Genomic DNA, 20,535 nt, shown 5'->3' with positions numbered 1-20,535 from the left:
TACTTTGTCCTAGCTGTATTCTCACATAAGATCTCTCCATGTGGTGAGATGGTTGTCACAATTTTAAACTCTCATTTTCTCTCAAGTCATTGGTGTTAGCAAAATCAAGGGTCATTTCATTGGCTTTGATCTGGTTACATTCTCATTCCTAAATGAATCATAATAGATGGATTAATACCAAGTGCTTAATGACAAGTCTGAGTCATATGCTCCGGCCTCTACACCTCCAAAAACATATGGGCTCATTATGAGGAAGGACTAAATCCCCAAATGGCCATTTGCAGAAGTGGAGGACATTGAATATCGACAGTCAGAAAATGTGTAAATAACAGAATTAAAACTTTTTTTTTTTAATTTGTATTTGAAAAATATATAATGCCTACAGGAGAAAATAAAAACCACTGGACCAGTCAACTGATGAATGGATAAAGACTATAGCATATCCACATAATGGAATATTACTTGGTAATAAACTATTGATGAATGCGTCTAAAATTTTTTTTGAGTGTGTCTTAGCTTGGGTTGCTATAACAAAATGCCACAGACCTGGTGGCTTAAACAACAGATATTTATTACTGATAGTTCTGGAGGCTGACAACAAAGAGCCAGCAGGTACTCACGTCCAGTGAAAACTCTCTCCTTGCCATGCAGATGGCTGCCGTCTTGCTGTGTTCTCATCAAGTGGGAAGACAGAACTCTGATCTCTCTTCCTCTTCTTATAAAAACACTAATCCCATCCCATCCCCACTGTTATGAACTTATCTAAACCTAATTACCTCCCAAGTGCTCCATCTCTGATTATATTAGGGGTTCAGACTTCAACATATGAATCTGTAGGTGGGGCACAAACATTCAGTCCATTGCAAGAGTGGAAAGCCAGACAAATAATGTATGATGCCCTTATATATAACTGTAGAAAAGGTAAACTAATCTACAGAGGCATAAAGCAGATCAATTGTTTTAGGGACAGGGCTGGAAAGGAATAGTGGGACTGGAGGGACTACTCAGGGCATGAGAAACTTTGAGAAGTGTATATGTTCACTATCATGATTATGGTGATGGTTTCACAGGTGTATATAAGTGTCAAATTTAACCAATTGTACACTTTAGATATGAACAGTTCACTGTATGTCAATTATCTCAATAAAACTGTTTTAAAAATATTCTATGGTACATTCTTCCAGTCATTCTCTGTATTTGATATTACTAAACTGATTGTAGAATTCTTTTATAAATGGTTCACCTAAATTTTTATTGTATTTTTCCATATTTTTAACACATCTTTTAATATTACACTTCTTTTTGAGGTTTATTATACATCTGGAAAAAAGCATATATCATGAATTGCCAAAAATTGAACATATCTGTGCAAATATCCCTCAGACCAAGAAGCAGACCAGAACATCAATGCCCACTTCACATTCCTTTCCAATAAACATTCTATTTCCCTTCCTAACAGAACCACTATTCTGACTTGTAACAGCACAAATTCATCGTGCCAGTTTTGAGTTTCATATTAATAGAATTGTAATAGTAGTATCTTTTGTGTTTGGCTTTATCCAGTATTATATTTGCGAGACCCATCCATGTTGCTTCATGTAGCAGTGATTCATGCATATTCATTATATATTCATAGCATTTCATCGTTTGACTATATCATAAATATCTTGTCTGGTTTTCATGAGTATTTTGGTTATTTCAAGGTTGGAGCTTGCACAGTTAATCCTAAGATTATTCTTGTATCTTGTAGAGCATGTGTAGGTATATTTTTGTCAGTACACCTCAGAGTAGAATTGCTGGGTCATGAATATTTGTATCACCCTAAAAAATTCCTTTGGCTTCCTTCGCTCCTGACCCATACTTTAGTACTAGAAATTTACAAATAGTCCGCTCTGGAATTGCATATAAATGCAATCATATATGATGTACTCTTGTATATGGCTTCTTTTTGCTCAGAGATACAATTTTTTTTTTTTTTTAATTGCTGAAGAGTGTTTCATTTGAATAGATTGCGCTTTGTTTATCCATTTATCTGATGAGCATTTGGGCTGTCTCCAGTTTTGTTACCATGAATAAAGCTACTGTGAACATTTGCATTATGATTAAAGAGCACGGTCTTGGAATTTACTGAGGTTTCCTTTATGGTCTGATACATAGTGTGGTTTTGTAAAGATTCCTTATGTGCTAGGAAATAATGCATTGTGTCAAGTGAAATTCTATATAAATTTAATAGGTCAAGGTTATTTAGATCTTTATCCAGTTATTTTTTTCTCTGCTTGACCCCTTAGTTTCTCAGAGGATTTTGTTAAAATCTCTAGTTACAATTTCTGATTTCCCTGTACTATTACTCCTTAAAATCTCTAGTTACAATTTCTGATTTATTTCCCTGTACTATTACTCGCTGTTATTTTTAGATTATATTGTTGATGTATGTGTTTATGATGGACATGTCTTGTTACATTGTTCCTTTTACTAGTATGCATCATTCATCTTCTCTTCTGGCCTTGAATTTTGTTTTGTCATGTATTAAAATTGTTACCCTGGCTTGCTTTGATTCATATTTACTGGTAGGCTTTTTCTCATACTTTTGCTTCTATATAAAAGCGTTTCAGGGACAACATGTTGGACCTTGTATCTATAACTCAATGTAATTATATAAAACTTAGCTGAATATAATGAAAACAAGAGAGAGCTCTAACAGCTTATTTTTTGTTAGGTTTAACTTATTTTACATTCATTTGAATTACTGCTACATTAGTCCTTTATATCTTAGCATCTTTTTTTGTACTGCACTTTCATTTGCCCTGGCCCCATTACTAAATTCCATCGGGCTACGGTGAGTTTTCTTCTGATGGATTAAAAGTTACAAATTGTTCATATATTTGTAGTATTTGTTTTTAACCTAAGCCCCATAATCATGTTTAATGATGTCTTAAACTTTGCCACTGTTTTTGAGTAAATAAACCATTAGTAAGCTCTCATGTTCTTTTGGTTTCTCCCCTACCTCCTCCTTCCCTGCTTTAAACTGGATATACTTTTTCTTTTAGTTTCTCTTTCTTAAACTTATCCAATAGGCATGGGGTTTGGAAGAGAGGATGGGAGGAATGAACACCTCTGGATGTGATGTTTAATAGATCACTGGGTTCATGGTCCTGAAGTTTAGAGAAACTCTAGGCTGGAGGTTTGGAATCCTATAAAGCTGAAACCACTGCTCAAAGGAAACAGGGAAATAAAAAGGGTAGAAGAGAGAACATTGGTACTTAAGGTACAGGAATAAATTAAAAAGCTTGCAAATGACACTGCAGATCCATCACCAAGGGAAATTGCGGTGTCATATAAAGAGATCATGTATTAAAAATGTACACACTACAAAAGGTTCCCAATTTACAATGGTTTGACTTATGATTTTTTGCCTTTATGATGGTGTAAGAGATATACATTCAGTAGAAACTGTATTTCAGTTTGAATTTTGATCCTGTCCTGGGCTAGTGATACCCAGTATGATACTCTCTAGTATGGTGGTGGGCAGGATCAGCCAGCCATGAGATAATCAATACACTGACAACTGTTCTATACCCATACAACCATTGTTTTTCACTTTCAGTACAGTATTCAATAGTTTCATGAGACATTCAACACTTTATTATAAAACAGGCTTTGTGTCTAATGATTTTGCCCAATTGTAGGCTAATGTAATTGTTCTGAGAACATTTAACATAGGCTAAGCTATGATGTTCACTAAGTTAGATGTATTAAGAACATTTTCAACTTACAATATTTTCAACTTCAACGGGTTTATTAGTATGTAACCCCATCATAAATCAAGTAAGATCTGTATATTCACTACTCAGGAATTAGTTTTACAGATGTCACTATTGAGCATAAGTCCAATTCTGCTGACAGTTTGATTACTCTGATTCCACTCCCAAAAGGCAGTTACCTGGCCTGCCAGTGCCCATCAAAAACAGGATTCTGGTCATAAGTGGCCTTCTTGCAGTTACAAAGATTTTCTGTGGTCTTTCGCAATTCCTTGCTTAGATAGGCGGAATGGTGGAGAAACTCCATATCCCTCAAATAACTCCCACTGTATTGCCTGCAACTTTATAAAGAAAGAAGTTCATTTGATTTACTGTTAAGATGACTAACAAGACCTATCATTTGTAGTTTAACATGGATTAATCAGATGACTTTCCTAATATCAGAAACTAAATCCATGGGGGAAGGAAGGAATAAGGACAATGGAGTTTAACCACTGAAGTCTTTAAGAAAGGGAAAACTAGAATGGTTTGGTGAGAAGTATTTTGCTTAAGGTAAAAACTGAAGGCATCAGGTTCCTATACAATAAAAACACGACTTGACGGGAATTATGCTATCCATTGGCAGAGTCACAGAAATGTTACTTTGAATAAAGTGGGTTCCAAAGAACATGAATTTGCCTGAGATTAAGTCTTCAGAGACTTTTAGGAAAGATTTTATCTTATGCTATCTTCCTAAAAGCAGTGAACAGCAAAGAACAAGTTCCTTAGCTAGCTAAGGAACCAGCATTAAATATCTAATAATCTGTTTGCTACACAACCATCATTAACATTATCTCTGCTAACACATAAAGCAAATCATATGTATCAAATGCAAGCCTAAGCCTGTGATTACATTAATGATTAACATCTATTATTTACTACATACCTAAGCCTTATGATTACATTAATGATTAACATCTATCATTTACTATACCACGAACTATCCTAAACAATTTAAATATATTAATATTTTTAATATAAATATATAGATTTTTCCACTTGCTGAATTTATTTCAACAAATCAACTTAGAAATGTCATAAAACTTCTGACATATAAACATACTGCCATGTTATGAAACAGATGTTAACACCCGCTAAAAGTCAATAATCACTTGTTAGGAAAGCTGTTCATTAATAAGGCCAGTCTTTAGCAAAACTAAAACCATTGTTTCTTTAGTTTTCCCAATCTAATAAAATATTATCAAGCCACAATCAAATAAAATAAAGACAACACTGGATGGATAGATCAGTACTACTGGTTGGTTACAGCTGTAAACAGATTCATGTTGATACTACGTGAAAAAAAATTAAGCCAATTACATCAAATAAATCATGGCTTTTCTTTAACACAATTTACTACGTGATGTTAATTATGGTCCTTATCAAACATGTTTGGTAAAGACTATTTACAATGTACATGGCTGAGCATGCATTATTTATAGTTACAAAAATACCTGCCAGTTTATACAATAGGATATATACATATTAAACCTATATAAATGTAAACCAAGGACATATAGGTTAAACATTCCTTTAAGTTATATTAGTAAGGGTGGTACCAAGATTTGAATCCAGGCAGATCCATAACTCAGACTCCTAATTATTTCACCACACTGACTTCTACTTATGTGTATAAAAATCCATATTTGAATTTGTCTCATTTTCTTTAGTTTCTGTCACTAAGGGTTGAAAATGTATCACTGTTCTTGAAGCAATTTAACACGTCTTTCTCATATCACTGCTAATAAAAACTACCCACCAGCTCTTCTGTCTTTGTGGGGCAGAAATCTGTTGATACACTACTGTACTTCTCATTTGAACACTAAAAGGCAATTCAGGTGAAGGTTTTAAAAAGCATTTTATACTGAATATTTAGAAATATGGTACACACAGACACCACCATAATATAAAATGCATATAATATTAAACTATTTTCTTATAAACCCTTAACATGGATGGCTGATAGCTTCCAAGAGACAAAATTTTGGACAAAGGTACCAGATATTTTGGGGGGTTCATTTTAAATATCATTTAGTCATGCAAACAATTAGGAAGTTTTTAAAAAAATAAATATGACAAATATATGGATTTCTGAAGTAGAAACTGACATACAAATCTATATATTTTCATAATAGTTCTCATTAAAGCATCTTCAAAGAAGTATTCTGCAACATGAAGTGGAGAGCTCAAATTAGATGTAATGAAAACGCATGAGGTTTTATTAGAATTGTGTAATTCACATACTAAATATTTACATAAACGTAAACACAAAATTGCAAACATATTTGTTTTATCCTCCAAGTCATGAGCTTCATGAAATCACTTACTGGTATAGTTACAAGATAAACCTCCCAATTCTGAATGTTAACAAGGAAATACCATAGGAGCAATAGGAGAAAAATGTAATTCTTTCTTCTGAGCAGTGAAAAAGTAACCTAACTGCCCCTTCGGGATTGTCAAAGCTTTCCTAGAACTCCTGGGAGAATATATTCTTTTGTAAAACAGTGAGAACTAAAACTACATCGCTTTACCAGCACACAGACCTATGATAAGCTTTCTTTTCCAAACATACAGATGCCTACAACTATGAACCATAGGTTAGTGACCTGTACTAAAATGCCCCTAACCATCCATATCCCTATAAAGGCAGTTCCAAAGAGGTGGGAAAAAATCTATTACCTTTTTTCACTTGAACAGCTTCAATAAAATTTCTACTATGAGTTTAAAGAGAATAATCACCTTACACATAAGCAAGCTTGACGGTACTTAAGATGAAATAAATACTAGTTATCAGAAGAGCATAATTATTAAAACATCAAAACTTAACCGGGTTATGTTACTAAATTAAAAAGTTAACACAGAAGAGATAAAGAGGATTTTCTTGAACTAATTTAGAATTTCCTGAACTAATTTTGAGCAGTGGTCATTAACCCTGACTACAAATTAGAACCTGAGAACTTTAAGAAAAATAGAAGCATGGCCCCCTAAGAAATTCAGATTAAATTGTTGTGGGGTGGGATTCATATTTAAGAGCCCTCCAAATGATTCTAATATGAAGTGAGGGTTGAAACATTAATTTGGAAAAATCATTAATTACTCAGGGTGGATTTGACTTAAATAAATTATTTAAAACTCAAATACATGAGCACTTCCTACATGATAGGCATTGTTCTAAGTGCAAATAAGGAGGAAATTCTTTTTTTCTATAAAAATCATTGGATAACAATATATTTTTTATCTTTTCAATAGTTATACAATTTTATTAAAATATTACTCAAAGCTCTTATTATAATCTGCTGTCATGAAAGATTCTCTTTACTTTTCTGAATTATCTTTGTTTGATACTATAACAGAAGAGATCAAACTCAGAAACTTTTTCTCAAGATACGTGGAGAGAACATAAGATTAACATAGATTTTGTTTTTCAAGTCATAGTATATGAGGTATTCTCCATCTTATACCTGGAGTCACAAATCCATAATTTAAAAACTGAAACTGGGTATTGCTTTAAATCCTGAATAGAATCTCCTAAATCAAAAATGAACTATGATTGGTGTCAGTGCTTGATTTAAATTGCCTAAAAAATAATCTATGACACAACCTCAGGGAAGCTAGTAAGAGTGGGTCTTTAATGTAGACTATGTTTCTTGTGACCTATTTAGAAAATATTTCTTTATAAAAACTTACAGTAATGATTTTTGAAACAATTTAGTTATCTCAGAGGAACAGAAATACAGTTTTTTAAATTCTACATAATTAGAAATCAGTTACTATCTCAGGATGATAGCTTGAGCTTTAACATTTTAAATTAAAACCAACTTTACTCGATACTGTAAAACTCATTTGAAATGTATTTTAACTCAAAAAATCAGATATAAATTAATAAATTTGATTTATATCTACTCTTCAACCTAACAGTTTTCAGGTTTAAATTTGCTAAAATTAACTATTAATCCTATATGAGGCTAACTACCTTTTATAGCTGGAAAGTATGCCAAAGACGATGAAATTTTGTTTAAACTGTAATATATGCATATATAGGAAAATGCAACAGCAATTTGTTTTCCATAGTTGATGGAATTAAAACAGTTTTAAATTTTTTATGAAAGCTCAGTAGTCAAAATAAATATTTAATAAAAATATACACCATAGGAAGATATCAAGAACTTAGTGTTTAAAAATAAAACTTTGTCACATTGTTTTGCCTTCAGTTAAATAAAGAACTCAATTTAGTTGTTTAAAGTATCTAAGAATGATTATGTTTTTGGAACAATTAAAATTCAAATAACACTAGAGAGAGAACACTAAGATGAAAGAGAATCTTACTATGTTTTAACTCAAAAGTTTAAATGAAGTTATAATTATTGGAACTTTTTCAATCTGACTAGACTCTAATAAACCTGAACAGTTTGGGGAGTAAAAAATCAAAGATAGCTATGATTTATGTGGGGTTCATGCTGTGAAACTCTCAGTATGTAAAAAAATAAAAATACAGTATATATGAGCACCATTAGAAATGTGTGTGTGTATTTAAAACTTTACCTGATTAAAAATTGCATTTCAGAGTAAAGTTAAGGACAAGCACACAATTATGAAAAATACATTCTTAAACTAACATGTCATAGGACTTATTTTAAAAAGTTTTACCTGGCAGTCCTTCTAAAAATCAACCAAAGAACATAACCTAAAAGAAGCCAGTATTCTTTTGTGGTGCCAAGTTCCTTTGTTAAACAGAAGTTACCAAAGAAAAAAGAATGTGTTCATTAAGTGTTTTCAATCCATAGTCAGATTCCAAAGGTAACAGAAGGTAATGAAGTCAACTAATAAATGCAAATTCATAGAATAAACTAGCATATGTTGAATCTGCCCCCAAGGGTTTATCATTCAGGCTTTAGATTATTTTTGAGAGTAGTCAAGATTACTCTGCAGGTAGATTCTTCTACATAAAAGATATAAATTTGCCAACTGTAATTTAGTATTTCTGCTATATTTGCCAAAACTCAGAACTACTGTCATATCTTATACAATACATACCCTGGGGTAACACAGGTATTTAATGAAAATCGTATTTTGATCCTATGTAGAGGCAGCTCATGATAGACTGTCACATGTACACTTGTTGTTTTTTCAAAGCTCCCAGTATAAACAATCACATAAGATAGACTGAAGTTCTTTGAAGACATTGTCACATGATAAATAATGCTATTCACCATTTAAAATACGTTCAATCTCTTCTAGTCTTTTTAAAGCAGCAACTCTTTTTTTCTCAATTTCTTTGATTTCTTTTGTTGTTTTATGGGGGGTCTCTTTGTCTGCACTTTTTCCCAATAGTTTGTTGGACTTAGACTGACTTTTATTATCACTTGGTTTTATGATCTGTGTAGGTCTGGGTTCACTTCTTACTTCTTTTACATTTTCAGTTGGAATTTTGTCTCCTTCTACACCTGAAGTCTTACCAGCTGGGGATACTGGCTGTTCTGCAAAACTAGATGAGGATATTTTATCCCTGACTATATTCAAATGGCGTTGAATATATTCTTCATGTGGTGCTAATGCCAATGTTTCAACCAGGCATCTTTCAGCTTTTAGTAAGTCCTTCTCTTCAAAATAAACAACACAAAGATTGTGTTTTCCTTGCACATTGTTTGGATCCATCTCCAAAATTTTTTCAAAACATTTTTTTGCTCCAAGTATATCTTTCTTTTGATTCATCAGAATGTCTCCCTTTAAAATGAGACCCTTGATATGGTCAGGATAGTATCTGAGTAACTCTTCCAAAATTGGCAAAGCCATTAATTCCTTTGCAGTCTGAGAATACAGGAGAGCCAGATTAAATAAAGCACTTCTAAAATCGGCTTGTAATTTTATGGCTTTCTTCATCCACATCTCTGCTTCACTGTCCTTTTTGTCATCCATGGCAAGCATTCCCAAATTGAAATAACCATTAGCATCTTGTGGCTCTTCATTTATGTAGCTAAGAAGGCGTTTTCTAGCTTCAGGTCTAAGTTTAACCTCACCTAAGAATAATTTTTTTAAAGAAAAAATACATATTGTTAACAAATGAATTAATAAGCCTGAGGAACAAAAGCCACTTTCAGTATTTATCTAGTTAAGATTACAAAAAGACAGCATCAAAACAACTAATTTCTGTACCTACATCAAAAAGTGGAATGAAAAAAACCCAAAGTTTTCCCAGGAAAGACAGTTGTGTTTGAAACACTGAAATGATAGCCCACTTCTTTTCCTTTAAAGCAGAAAGAGTGCCTCAAAAATCAGAAGGGATGACATATCTCCTTAGTTAACAATCTAACTGGTAGTAGCAGAGGAAGAAAACGCAATTAGGGGGAAGAGGCCTGGGATTTGCCAAAAATGACATGTATTCTAATCTTGACTCTATTAACACTATGACTTTATACATTAAACAAATAACTTCTCTGGGTTAGCCTGCTGAATTTTCTAGGCATTACATGGGATATATGTAAAACAGCTCAGCAAATAGTAACTACTACTGGATAAGCAGAATGTTTCAGTCTTACAAAATCAGATTTTTAATTACTTCAATTTTTTAAAGATTTTCAAAGGTAAAAATATACCATTAAATCTAAAGCTTATAAATTTAAATATAAATTAGGATGCAAATATTTGAGATAATTTCTATTGCAAATAAATAGAAAAACTTCAAGTTCCACAACTACAAATCTTAGGGTGCAATCTTGTGTTGAATACTGGGCATTTTTCATGATTGCCAAGGTTAGCTAACTTTACAAAAACATTAGCTTTTCTCTAAATTTATGTTTTGAATACCAGGCATAAATATCTTCCTCTATACTTTTATTTGACAGTAAGATGAATAAAAAACATTGTAAAATAAATCAGTCAGCTTAAGTTCTTATCTTGAACTAGTTTTACTAAACTAGCCATATGACATTTGGGGTAGTTATTAGATCTATTTGGTCCTTACTCTAATATACTAAATAGAACAATGGCAAAAGTAAATTCAAATACCCTCTTTAACTCAAATACTATGATTTTATGATTCTTTCATTTTTTGTAAAAGTTTTTAAAAAGTAAGATTTAACTACAAAAATCTAAATGTACAAATTTTTTCCAAATTAAAAATTAAGATTATAAATTATAAATACTGCCTTTTGTTGTAGTACTAAAGTACCCATGTATCAAAGATCCTAATTTACTGTCACGAATGATTTAGTTTTGTTAAATTACAAAAAATTGTAAATTACAATAATACGTCACAAAATAAAACTAGATATAAAATGATACCAAAAGTACTTGCTCTTACAAATCAAGGTAAAATACATTGTTCTGTTTTTTTTCTAAAATAAATAGAAATATAATGCTCGTCTCCCTAGAAATAATTATATAAGAATTTTTGCAAGTTCTGATTATTTGGATGGTATATTTAGGAGTAAGAAATTATATATTTCTGTGCATAAAATTGACAAAATAGATTAAAAAGGCACTGCTTACTAGACTGCTTGAATATTAAGTCTTAACACATACCCAAAGAACTAATAATTGTGTTAAGGCATATTACTTGAAAACTTTAAGTATTTTAAATATTCTTATATTTATCTGCAGTTTTGATATAAACTATTCATAAAACGTTTGCTACTCATAATGTAATTTAAGTTCAGATTTCATTATACTTCAAACTATAATGTGTTTAAATATAGAACTATTTTAAGAAAACATACCTGATTCTTGCATTAATATAGCAGAATTGAATAATGCTAGCTTATGCTTTGGATTTAATTCTAAAGCACGATTAAAATTTTTTAGGGCTTCATTTGGTTCTTTAAGTTCAATATGAACAATCGCCAAGTTGTACCAAAGATCTGCATTATTTCTGTCCAGCTCTAGTGCTTTAAGATATGCTTCTTTTGCCTTAAGAGGTTTATTCATTTTTAAAAGCAATTCTCCTCTGTGGAAAAATCAAACACAAGCTTTACTTACAACATTACCATGTCAATGTGTAGATACTATTTTTTGTAAGTTTCAACTTTTTCCACGTATTCACAGCTTTCCTTTTTCCTTTTAACCCAGGCTTTTAAAGTTTTCTACCAAAAATATCTGAAAATGTCCTCAAACCTGAACTCATTAGTTTAGCAAATTTGGTTTGTTAGGTTTTCAAGTATAATTAAAGAAAGAAACAGCATACCTGACTTTAAAGGGTAAGATGCGGGGAGGTATCCAAGAAAGGGGAACAGAGAAAATATATTCTTTAATTGTATCTTGAAAGAAGGCAGACCAGACTACATCATAAAATTGGCAGCGACAAGAATGGGAGATTAAGTTTTCAGGGGACCAAATAATAGCATTTGAAGAAGGAAAATAAATATGGGAGTGATGGGGAAATTCCAGTATTCAAATCTATGTTAGAAGTCTCGTTTATAAAGAGCAGAATGAAAATTTTGCCCCTTCTTATATTAATTTAGTATTCTACAATGTATTCTTATAAAATGGCCATTCGTTAAAACGAAAGAAAAAACTCCCCAAAACAACAAAAAGAGTTTTTAAAAAAGCTGACTAGTAGTCAGGGTAGGAGGGCACTAGTGCCACCTGCAGGTACCTTTGAGGAACACATGTGGAACAGAAGATCACAGTTTGAAAACCATTTTACAAATCCTTCTAATACGGATCTATTATCTGTTAGAGCTTTAAAAAGTCATTTTGTTTAAGCACATATGTGCAAATAAATTTAGGCAGTAATATGAGAATACTTTTATTATGATACCATTATGTCCTTTAAGTATAAGCATAGGAATGAAATCAAATGAATGACTAATATTCTCAATTAAAGCAACTTCTGGAAAGAGCATCTGTCCAAGATGTTATTTTTTAATGCAGATTGTTGAATAATTCTTCATAGATTAACACATGACAGATTTTATTTATATATGCAACCCCACTAAACTTAGCTAATTTCAACAACTACTGGATAAAACTGAACAAAGACAGCTTCCCAACTTATGAACAGATTTTTATCTCAAAAACTAATGAAATTCTGAATGCATTTTCCCCATAAGAACAATGTTAAAAATTATGATTAGGTTTCTGGGCCAGCGGATGAAGCAGAGTTTAATACACAATTTTACTCAAGTATAATACAAATGATAATCCTTACATGGTAAAATATATTAAGTTCTCTCTAACATGTGCGGCCAAAAGTTTTTGTACTGACAACTAAAAAGTTTCTTTGTGATAAATAAAAGGCATAATAACCAATCAGTTGTCAGTATTTAAGAAAGCTCTTGAGAGTTGGATATTAGAAGTAATTATTAGAAAATACAAGTTTCAAGTGCTTTAAGTAAAAAAGAATGTGACAATAAGAAGTAAATGAAACTAACAAGAAGCTTCTACTCTTTCTTCCGTATAAAACCTTAGTTTGCTACTACAAGTGACAGTCAATTTCAAATCAAATCAATTAAATTTGATTGTAAGTCTAAACTAGGGTATGTTTCTATGTTCTTGGTCACAAATAAGATTACTAAAAGAAAAAAAAAGGCAATTTAGTTCAGACAGTCAAAATGTACATGCAGATACAGCTTCAATTCTCTGTAATACAACTTAAAAGTGAACTACAAATACCTGCTAATATAAGCCTGCTTGAAGTCAGGTCTCATGCTTATTGCTTGTCGGTACAGCTGATCTGCTTCTTCCAGCCGGGACTCATTTGCTCTGATCAGATTGGCCAGATTAATATAAACGTTTAGGTGGTTAGGGGCAATTCTGGCTGCATATTTTTTACCAGGAATAATCTGTTCAGAAAAACATAACTGGATGTTTCAGTACCACATAAAAATAAAAAATAAGTATTCTTAGTAGCTTACTTCAAATATATATGACATAAAAAGGTTATGGTACCAGTTTGTATTGCTATACTGAAATAAGTCATAAAAACGTGAAAGTACCTACAGTATTTATAAAATGTTAATAAAATAATTAATATTTTGTGGTATTAAAGGAGATAATATTTTTTCACTCATGCCAGCTCAATGGAATATTGTTAGCTTTTTATTCACATGCATCATTTTATAAAATCCTAACTAAATCTAAACTTTTGAGACTAAGGTCTGTTAGCATATTTGTATCAGACAAGGAATAGAAAGAACTCGGGTCTCTTTCCTCTCAGTCTAGTGTATTTGTTACAGCATGTCAGCTTCCATGTTGTCAGCAAAGTACTTCCTGGTTGTGACAGGGTGGTTAATTTGTTAAGAGTTATACTAAAGCCTCATTTGGTAGAATTAGGAAATAAAATTCCCTTGTTAACTGATTTTTCAGGTTAAGTAAAGATTATAAAAGATATATAGACCCAAATTTTCAATGAAAGTAAAAAATTATATCTGAAAAAAGTCTATATTGAACACAATATAACTTTAGAATCTTAGGACTGAAACAATGCTTAAGATCATGTGGTCCAACTGTTTTTGAAACATTTACCAAACTATATCTAGTTATTTTAATATTATAATTATTAATGTAATATTAATATATACTACCATTGAGAAGACTGTAGTGCAGTTTTTTTGTAATGTTTATTTTTGAGAGAGAGAGAAAGAGAAAGACAGAAAGAGAGAGAGCATGCAACAGTGGGGGAAGGGCAGTGACGGAGGGAGACACAGCATCCATAGCAGGCTCTAGGCTCTGAACTGTCAGCATAGAGCCTGACATGGGGCTTGAACTCACTCATAAACCGCAAGATCATGACCTGAGCCAAAGTCCGACACTTAACCAACTGAGCCACCCAGGTGCCCTGCAAACCATCTTTTCTGATGAAAGACAGGATCTGACTTTCCAACTTTCATGCTATATTATAATATCCAGTGAATTTTCTGCATGTGTCATTGTTACAACTGAACACAATACAGCAACAGAGGTATATCCCCTCATTTTATTAGTTTCTTATTCATTTATCTTTTGATAGGAATAATGTTGCATTTAGTGCTTAATGTACTATATAAAAATCTCTTCACTTAAAGTTACTTAACTCATTGATAACTTGTAATCAAGAATATCTAAAATTCATAACTTTATAAAATTTTTTACAAACATAAGTTTAATCTTTGCCTTTTTAAAATTTATTTATTTATTTTTGAGAGCGAGTGTATGCACACGAGCATGTGGAAGGGGCGGAAAGCAGGTTCTACACTATCAGGCACAGAGTCCAATGCGGGGCTCGAACTCACCAACTGTGAGATCACGACCTGAGCCGAACTCAAGAGTTGGATGCTTAACCAACTGAGCCACCCAAGCTCTCCTAGAAATTTTTTTTTAATTAAGTGAGCTAGAAAAGTAAATATAATCCTTTATAAAACTTGTAGTACTGTGCTCAGCAAAATAAGTTAAGTCAGAGAAAGACAAATACTATATGATTTCACTCATGTGGAATTTAAGAAACAAGCAAGCAAAGGAGAAAGAGAGGTAAAACAAGAAACAAACTCCTAAATATAGAGAACTGATGGTTACCAGAGGGAAGATTGGCGGGGAGATGGGTGAAACAGGGAATGGGGATTAAAGAGTGCACTTGTATGAAAGTGTTGAATTACTATATTGTACACCTGAAACTATTATCACACTATATGTTAATTAGACTTTAAATAAAAACTTGTAGTAATAAATGGTTTATTGGACACTTTACATTTGTATCAACAAATTGAAGAAAAGATAATCTAGGTAATTCTATTCAATATGGACATCTAGTAGATATGACACAATAGAAATAAATTATGACAACTTACTTGGGGCATCAGGGACTTAGCCATCATGTAAGATTCTTCAGCTTCTTTGGTTCTATTTAAATTTTTATAAGTTCTTCCTACATTCATGTGAGCACCAATATCATCTAAAATTAAAAAAAAAATCATTTGTTGGCAAATATACTAAATAGTATTCAATGTAAACCCAAAGTTTCTAGCAACAAAACACTAGGCAAAAAAATACAAAAGCAAGCAACAGGTCCTGCATCCTCCTTAAAGTTCTTCTAACACAGAGTGATCGATGCTATACTAGAAAATTATGTCATAAAGTACTCTAAGGACAGAAACTGCATATATGACATGAAAGGGGAGATATAGAGGTAATAAAGAAATCTGTATCATTTCTCTTCAGATTTTACTATACTATACTAAGGCTTGTTTCCATTTCCTTGATGCATAGCTCTGGAATTCACTCAAAATGTATGGTTCAACTCTAAAAGTAAAAAGATCTACAAGTGAAAAAGATCATGATTCCTAGAATTATTTCGAGTGTTATACCTAACAAATATACATGCATGGTGGGATGGGGCAATGAGACTGTGAAAAAACTCTGCAATTTTGTTTTTTAAAATTTTTCTGAATGTGGTCAGAATGCAAGTATAATAAAATATTAGGATTCTCCAGTACCACTTAAGATGCAGCAGCCCATCCTACATAACATATTTATAACTTTTTAAAAGGCTGTGTTACTATCAGTATGTCAGAAACTTTTATCTGATTTTCTGGTATGGAGAATCAAACCCACAGCAAATTTTTTCAGGGAAACAAAAAATATGTTATTTAAATAAGAAAGATATTAGGGCCCACTGCATACTACTTTTAGGACACATTTCCCAGTAAATATTTCAAAGGTTTGGAATAAAGATAGAAGAGAGAAGATCTTAAATCAGACAAATGTTATTGAATGAATCTCTCGCAGACATGACAAGGTTTCACATTATGATTTCTACTTGCCTATGACACCAATGATTTTGCCTGCTGGACAGTTTTCTGCCTGCACCTCCTAGGACACATAGGGGCCAAGCATATATATCTTAGTCATTCTCTTAGGATGATAGTAAACAGTCCTAAAATCTTGGTACATTATGTTTCAGGCTGGTAATTGTGCACACTGCACAGAAAATGTCACATGCAGCACAGGTTTGGTTAAAGAAGTAAGGGACAAGATTGGGAGGAAAGGGCTGATTTTTTGTTTTTTGATGTACTGCTGAGTCTTTAAAAAAAAAAAAAAAATTAATGTTTATTTATTTTTGAGACAGAGCATGAACAGGGGAGGGTCAGAGAGAGAGGGAGACACAGAATCCCAAGCAGGCTCCGGGCTCTGAGCTGTCAGCACAGAGCCCGACGCAGGGCTTGAACTCTCAAACGGTGAGATCATGACCTGAGCTGAAGTCGGGCACTCAACCGACTGAGCCACCCAGGCGCCCCAATGAGTCTTAAGGGGTTTCAGGAGAGAGGTCAAGAGGGAAATAAAAAAAAAAGAAAAAAAATTGCTTAGGCAAACCATTCCCAGTCCTGGCTGCAAATTAGGATACCTATGTACTTTCAAAAAGTCACATAACCTCAGCACCACCTCACTCTATCAAAATAGAATCTATAGAAACATGATCTGGGAAAATGTTTTTATAAGGTTTCAAAGGAGGTTCTGATGTAGAACCAAGGTTGAAATTCACTGCATTACCAAGAGCATATAAAAATAGAGTAGGTAGTATTTGCTCTTATATAGCTCATTTTTTTTTTAATTTCAAATAAATCTATATCATTTATTTTTATGTATTTTTAATTTTTTAAAGTTTTTATTTTTTTAATTCTTTTTTTTTATAATATTTATTTTTTGAGAGAGAGAGAGAGAGAAAGAGCCTGAGCAGGGGAGGGGCAGAGAAAGAGGGAGACGCAGAATCCAAAGCAGGCCCCAGGCTCTGAGCTATCAGCACAGAGCCCGAAGCAGGGCTGGAACTAATGGACCATGAGATCATGACCTGAGCTGAAGTCAGATGCTTAACTGACTGGGCCACTCAGGCTCCTCAAATCTATACCATTTATTATGGAGATCAGAAAGTTACTTAGAAAAACTAAGTTACTAAGAACCTGAAAAAAATTAATTATAAAGTGAGAATTTAAGGAAAGAACAAAGAAACTGGTAGTTTAGATAAACAAAATTCAGTGAAGTATTTACAATGTTATTGACATCAGCTCCAATCGTAGAAAGAAAATATGTTGGGGCGCCTGGGTGGCTCAGTCGGTTAAGCGTCTGACTTTGGCTCAAGTCATAATCTCATGGCTCATGGATTCAAACCCCACATTGGGTTCTGTACTGACAGCTCAGAGCCTGGAGTCTGCTTCAGATTCTGTGGTCTCCCTCTCTCTCTCTGCACTTACCCCTTTCACACTCTACCTTCTGTATCAAAAATAAACATTAAAAAAAAATTTTTTTAATAAAAGAAAAGAAAGAGGTTACCTACTTGGGTGAAAGACAAGGCAAATTAATACCCACAGAAATCAGGTTCTTAAAATTATGGCAAGGAGATATTGTCATCAACGCAGACTTCAGACACTAGAGTAAGGCAGCCCTACTTTCTCAAAGAACTAAGGTAGCAATTAGATATCCTACAACAAAGCTAATAAAATGAAAGACAAAATTTCTAAGCAGTTTCTTATAAGTTAACAGAGTTTTAAGATTTCAGAGAAGGAAATAACCATTACTAGAGTAAAGTAAATTTAAATTTGAAAACAAAAAGGGTTGGAAAAGAAGACAAGATATAAAAAGCAATGACATTTAAATGACTTTTAAAAAGCTATAGGATTTCAACAGACAGTCTTGCTATTATGAGTATACTATCCAAACCAACAATAGCATGAATCTAGCAGTCTATCTTTAATTCAATGTAAATGAGAACTGACAAGTACTAGGCAACTTTGTACCTAATAATTCCTTTTCCACCAACAATGAAGCTAAGCAATCTCACACTGGTGGCCCTGGCATCTATGTTGCTTTCCAGTATTTCCTATCTACAAAATTATCTGTCAATTCATCTAAAGAGATAAACTTAAAAACACCTGAAAACTCATAAATACTCTTTAAACATTTCCATATTGACAACATCAAAGTTGAACTACAGGTCCATGATTTTTTTCTCGCATGAATAATTTCAAAGATTTGGATTTAGATAAAAATGAAATCAAAACAAACCTTACAGAATTCTGGTGTTCCTTGACAAAAATCTATCCTTGTCTTGTAAAGATGTTTATGGAAACTGCAATTCCATTTGTAAAAATTTTATCTTTGTGAATTGAAATTTTTTTTTTTAAACACTGGTAACCATCAAAACAAAAAAACCACAATTCTTCGTTTAACACAACATGTGTGTCACCTTCTCAGACCACTGCATAATTTATAATCTTACTCTGGTTAAGCAAGAAAAGCCTTCAGACTCAATGTTTTATTTATTTTTTTAAAGTAATTTTAAAATGTTATGAATCCCTATTTATGTGCTCAACTGTTCCAAGGTTTTAAATATCTAGATACTTGTTACCCCAAATTTTTACCTCTAGTCCCAATATCCCTTATCTCCAGTCTTATGAATCTATCTGTGTATGTGTAACACTGACAAAAAAGGACTCTTGATATCCCTCCATATATGCCATTTCATCTATCAAATCTATGAAGAACACAACTAAAAAACAAAGAAAAAGCTAGGATGCCTCTAAATACCAAATTCAATGTTTCTAACTTTATGTACTTTTTCAAGTACTTTACGTACATAGAGGGGAGGGGCAAAGAGAGGAAGAGAAAGAATCCCAAATAAACTGGTTTACCTATTTTCTTAGCCCATGGCTAATTAGAAACAGCAATTTTGAGAATATTGTAGAGAAGTCATACTAATGGAAGTATCAGCAATTATCTCAAGAAAGGCAAAGAGTGACAACTGACAATGAAGGGAAAAATTATTTTAACACCGAGTACTTGTACCTGGCAAAGCTATACTTCACCAAATGGATTATCAGTACCACCCAACAACTCTGCTATATCAAAATAAATTCCTTAAATGTCTAAGTAGCTCTAACATATAATCCAACTCAAAATAAGACAGCATCGAGCACTATAGTTTTCAAGTCACCTGGAATGAACAAACCTCTTACTTTTATTTTCCCAAATATAATTCAAGTTTTAAAAACAAGCTATCCAAATAGTTTTATTAATTAATAATGCTTACCTGGCTGAACATGAGTAGCCTGTAAGAAGTATTTCAAAGCTCTCTCAAAGTTCTTTTCATTTTCCAGAGCATGACCCACATTATTCCATAATTTGGCATTATTTTTATTTACCTTAAATACATAAGCATAGATAGAAATTAGTTACAATTAAGAAAATACAACTCCAATTAACACAGATATTTATCTGGTATACCATTAGGAATGGAGTATTCTACAGAGATATCCACGAATGGGTGAAGGTGGTCAAAGATACAAACTTTCAGTTACAAGATAAATAAGTTCTATGGATGCAAGGTATAGCATGGTGATTATAGTTAACAATGTTGTATATTTGAAAGTTTCTGAGAGTAGACCTTCAAAATTCTCATCAAAAGAGAAAAACTGTAAATATGTGACAGATGTTAACTTGTTGCAGTAATTATTTTGTAATATATCCATAAATTACATTGTACACCTTAAACTAATACAAAGTTATATGTCAATTATACCTCAATAAAACTTGAAAAGTGATTGAGACTTTCTCCCAAAAAAGAAAAACTTGTGGATCTATATCTATATATAAATATATGTATCTCCAATCAACACAGATATTTGTTTGGTATATTATTAGAAATGGAGTGTTTGACAGAGGTGTCCCTGGAGAGGAGAAATAAGCAAAATGAACACGGCTTCACCAAATTTACTCTCCTTCCTTTTAACATCAACATACTAAAACCATAGCAGTCTGATTTCATCTGTTTTATATA

The 20,535-nt window shown here is 32.5% G+C and overlaps 1 protein-coding gene across 4 annotated transcripts in view; it reads right to left on the bottom strand.

Moving 5' to 3' along the window:
* Nucleotides 1-1,272: 1,272 nt before the first annotated feature.
* TMTC3 (transmembrane O-mannosyltransferase targeting cadherins 3) overlaps nt 1,273-20,535 on the bottom strand; it is a 62,220-nt gene continuing 42,957 nt past the window's right edge. For 3 of the 4 annotated variants that reach the window (XR_006204981.1, XR_006204982.1, XR_006204984.1), the window contains exons 10-15: nt 19,789-19,900; nt 15,557-15,660; nt 13,407-13,576; nt 11,513-11,739; nt 8,832-9,814; nt 1,273-4,099 (exon numbers count right to left, since the gene is read on the bottom strand). Coding sequence is in view for 1 of the 4 variants with exons in the window: in XM_042947305.1 (XP_042803239.1) it covers nt 9,000-9,814; nt 11,513-11,739; nt 13,407-13,576; nt 15,557-15,660; nt 19,789-19,900 (1,428 nt within the window). In the remaining 3 variants the exon portion in view is untranslated. Of the gene's footprint in view, nt 4,100-8,768; nt 9,815-11,512; nt 11,740-13,406; nt 13,577-15,556; nt 15,661-19,788; nt 19,901-20,535 lie in introns of those variants that run through there. The other variant, XM_042947305.1, reaches the window with a different exon arrangement.

This window comes from Panthera leo, chromosome B4, assembly GCF_018350215.1.
Source record: "Panthera leo isolate Ple1 chromosome B4, P.leo_Ple1_pat1.1, whole genome shotgun sequence".
Classification (NCBI taxonomy): domain Eukaryota; kingdom Metazoa; phylum Chordata; class Mammalia; order Carnivora; family Felidae; genus Panthera; species Panthera leo.
The sequence above is the reverse complement of the archived record's forward strand: the minus strand, read 5'-3'. Positions and strand labels throughout refer to the sequence as shown.